General features: G+C 50.9%; 1 protein-coding gene across 1 annotated transcript; it reads right to left on the bottom strand.

Annotated features, from left to right (window-relative positions):
- Positions 1 to 1,135: 1,135 nt before the first annotated feature.
- Positions 1,136 to 2,018, bottom strand: LOC100908541 (NADH dehydrogenase [ubiquinone] 1 beta subcomplex subunit 5, mitochondrial). The gene is made up of 3 exons (XM_003739564.2): positions 1,932 to 2,018; positions 1,430 to 1,776; positions 1,136 to 1,341 (listed from the first exon to the last, which is right to left on the bottom strand). Exons 1-3 carry the CDS (start codon positions 1,990 to 1,992, stop codon positions 1,210 to 1,212), a joined length of 540 nt encoding a protein of 179 aa, XP_003739612.1. The 5' UTR covers positions 1,993 to 2,018; the 3' UTR covers positions 1,136 to 1,209.
- Positions 2,019 to 2,024: the final 6 nt, after the last annotated feature.

Raw genomic sequence — 2,024 nt, 5'->3', positions numbered from 1 at the left:
GTAGAATCCCGCCGCACGAAAATTGCCTCGGATGAGGATTCCCCCTCCACGTGTATCCCAATGAGCCTGAATGTTTTTGCTGCGGATTAGGGAATTCGGATCAGATTCTACTCCTCCGCTGGAAAAGAATGCTGATCCCTGATTGCGTGATCAAAAGGACGAGTTTCGCTGAATTATATAGTACAAGCTATGCCTCGCCCGTGTTGATTCTGAAGTTCTCTGATCTTCCGCTGTAATCGATTATCGGGCTTAAGATTGATTACGAGAGTACACCTAGAACAGTCTTGTGATGTTAGTCTTCGCATTAATGTTGACCGGAGATTCACATAGCTTGGCTGAAGGGGTCACATCCTGATGATAGAAGCTAATAAAATTACAGCGAGGATCGCTTCCGAAGTAGCTCGTAATATTCTCTCCAGTCCGCAGATGGGTCGGCTCGCGAAGGACTAGAGCGGTATCCCTCCCTTCTACTATCGCCAGCGAATCAAGCTTCTTTGGCTCGTCTCTATAATTGTGAGCGCGTCGAATCAGGGACCATAGGTCTAGAGATTCCATGGGAGGGTGATCCATCGTAACAGGGGGTTCTCACGGCCGAAATTCTCGATTCTCAACCTGTCTGAATCGACTTTCGCGGATTATCGTACTCGGCCGATCTTGAAGGGCAAGAAAATCGAAGTATCTTTCGAGGGACCCATGTCGCCGACTGCACGAATTCTGCAACAACTGCCTCTCACTTTTACCCTCCAAAGCTCGAACGGGGCCATTCACCAGCGAGCGAGCGGATCCTTCCGGGAAGAAGTCGTGGAGACGACTCGCGGGTCGCGACCCCTTGAGATCTTTCAAGTCGTGGACGTCCGTCGAATAGCCAACGGAACGGTCTGCCTGCAGTATGGGCGCGGAGTCCTCAAGAGGATTCACGCACGCTCAACTGGATAGAATGAGGTTGACGCCTGTCGCAGACCCCTTCTCGAGTCGACTGTTGTCCCCGCTGCAGCGATGAAAATGTCCGGTCCCTGAGCGAATGAGGCTGTGGAGCATTACTACGCTGACCAGAGATGAACTTCTTCGCCTCTCGCGACGCTGATAGGATATTCCGGGATCGAGAATCATGGTCCCGTTGGAGGCGAACACTCAGCTTATGATCGAGCTTGACGCCAAAGTTTATTTATCAAGTTCCCTGTACCTACAATCGTATATTGGCCGTGACATCTAAATATCGGGATGTGACATGGACTCTCTCATCTCGTCTCCTCTGAAGGCGGCTCGGGTCATTAGCTCAGCGTTGACCGGAACGAAGTAGAATTCCCTGTAGTCGCCGCGTTTCCTCAACAGCGTCTTGACCTGGAAGCATAATTCAACAGTGAATGATGGGAGAGCTTCTCTATTCATGTATAATAATCGGAGCGATATGACCTGCCGAGATGCGAACCTTGCGGAAACATTCCTTCTTCACCTCCTCTTCGTGACCCATCTGGAGTGACGCCATGTTTTGTTCATAGATACTCTGCGGTGTGTTGATGAAGTGTTTGACAATGAACCGAGTTATGGGCGATCTGTAATACTCGTGTTCTTCCGGTTCGTAGCCCGGTGGGATGTCGCTGAGGGTCGCTGGTCCGATGAAAATATTTATGCTGGTGATCGCCACGAAAAGCGGGATACCTGTCAGGCACAAGTAGAAGTGCATGTCGTCGAAAAACAGCTTCCAGTGGTACGAGGTGGGCCTTATCTCCATAACTCGATCGTGAGAGCCCCGAACAGCTTGCTTTTGCGCCTCTCCTATTAAATGGGGAAGAAAGTTTGAGTGAAGTTCTGAAGATCACCGCGGACCAGTGACATCCACAGAGCCCATTCGAGTCCTAGATCTTCTCTAATACTCCGCGCAGTTCCACAGGGTTTGCTCTCTAGAATCGTCGATCCTCGGGAGAACTTACGTCTCGAAAGCAGCGCGATCGTGGGCTTCACCGCAGCACGAAAACGACTCAAGATACTCATGGCTGCCCTCGCTTGAGCGTCGGGGGCGTTTT

Source organism: Galendromus occidentalis, unplaced genomic scaffold (assembly GCF_000255335.2).
Source record: "Galendromus occidentalis unplaced genomic scaffold, Mocc_1.1 scf7180000076555, whole genome shotgun sequence".
In the NCBI taxonomy this organism is placed as follows: Eukaryota; Metazoa; Arthropoda; class Arachnida; order Mesostigmata; family Phytoseiidae; genus Galendromus; species Galendromus occidentalis.
The sequence above is the reverse complement of the archived record's forward strand: the minus strand, read 5'-3'. Positions and strand labels throughout refer to the sequence as shown.

Excerpts from the sequence above, each read along its gene's own strand:
- LOC100908541 (XM_003739564.2), bottom strand. The coding sequence starts at position 1,992 with ATGAGTATCTTGAGTCGTTTTCGTGCTGCGGTGAAGCCCACGATCGCG. Across the intron at positions 1,777-1,931 it reads GATCGCGCTGCTTTCGAGAC|GAGAGGCGCAAAAGCAAGCT; the intron begins GTAAGTTCTCCC and ends CCCATTTAATAG. Across the intron at positions 1,342-1,429 it reads AGAAGGAATGTTTCCGCAAG|GTCAAGACGCTGTTGAGGAA; the intron begins GTTCGCATCTCG and ends TTATGCTTCCAG.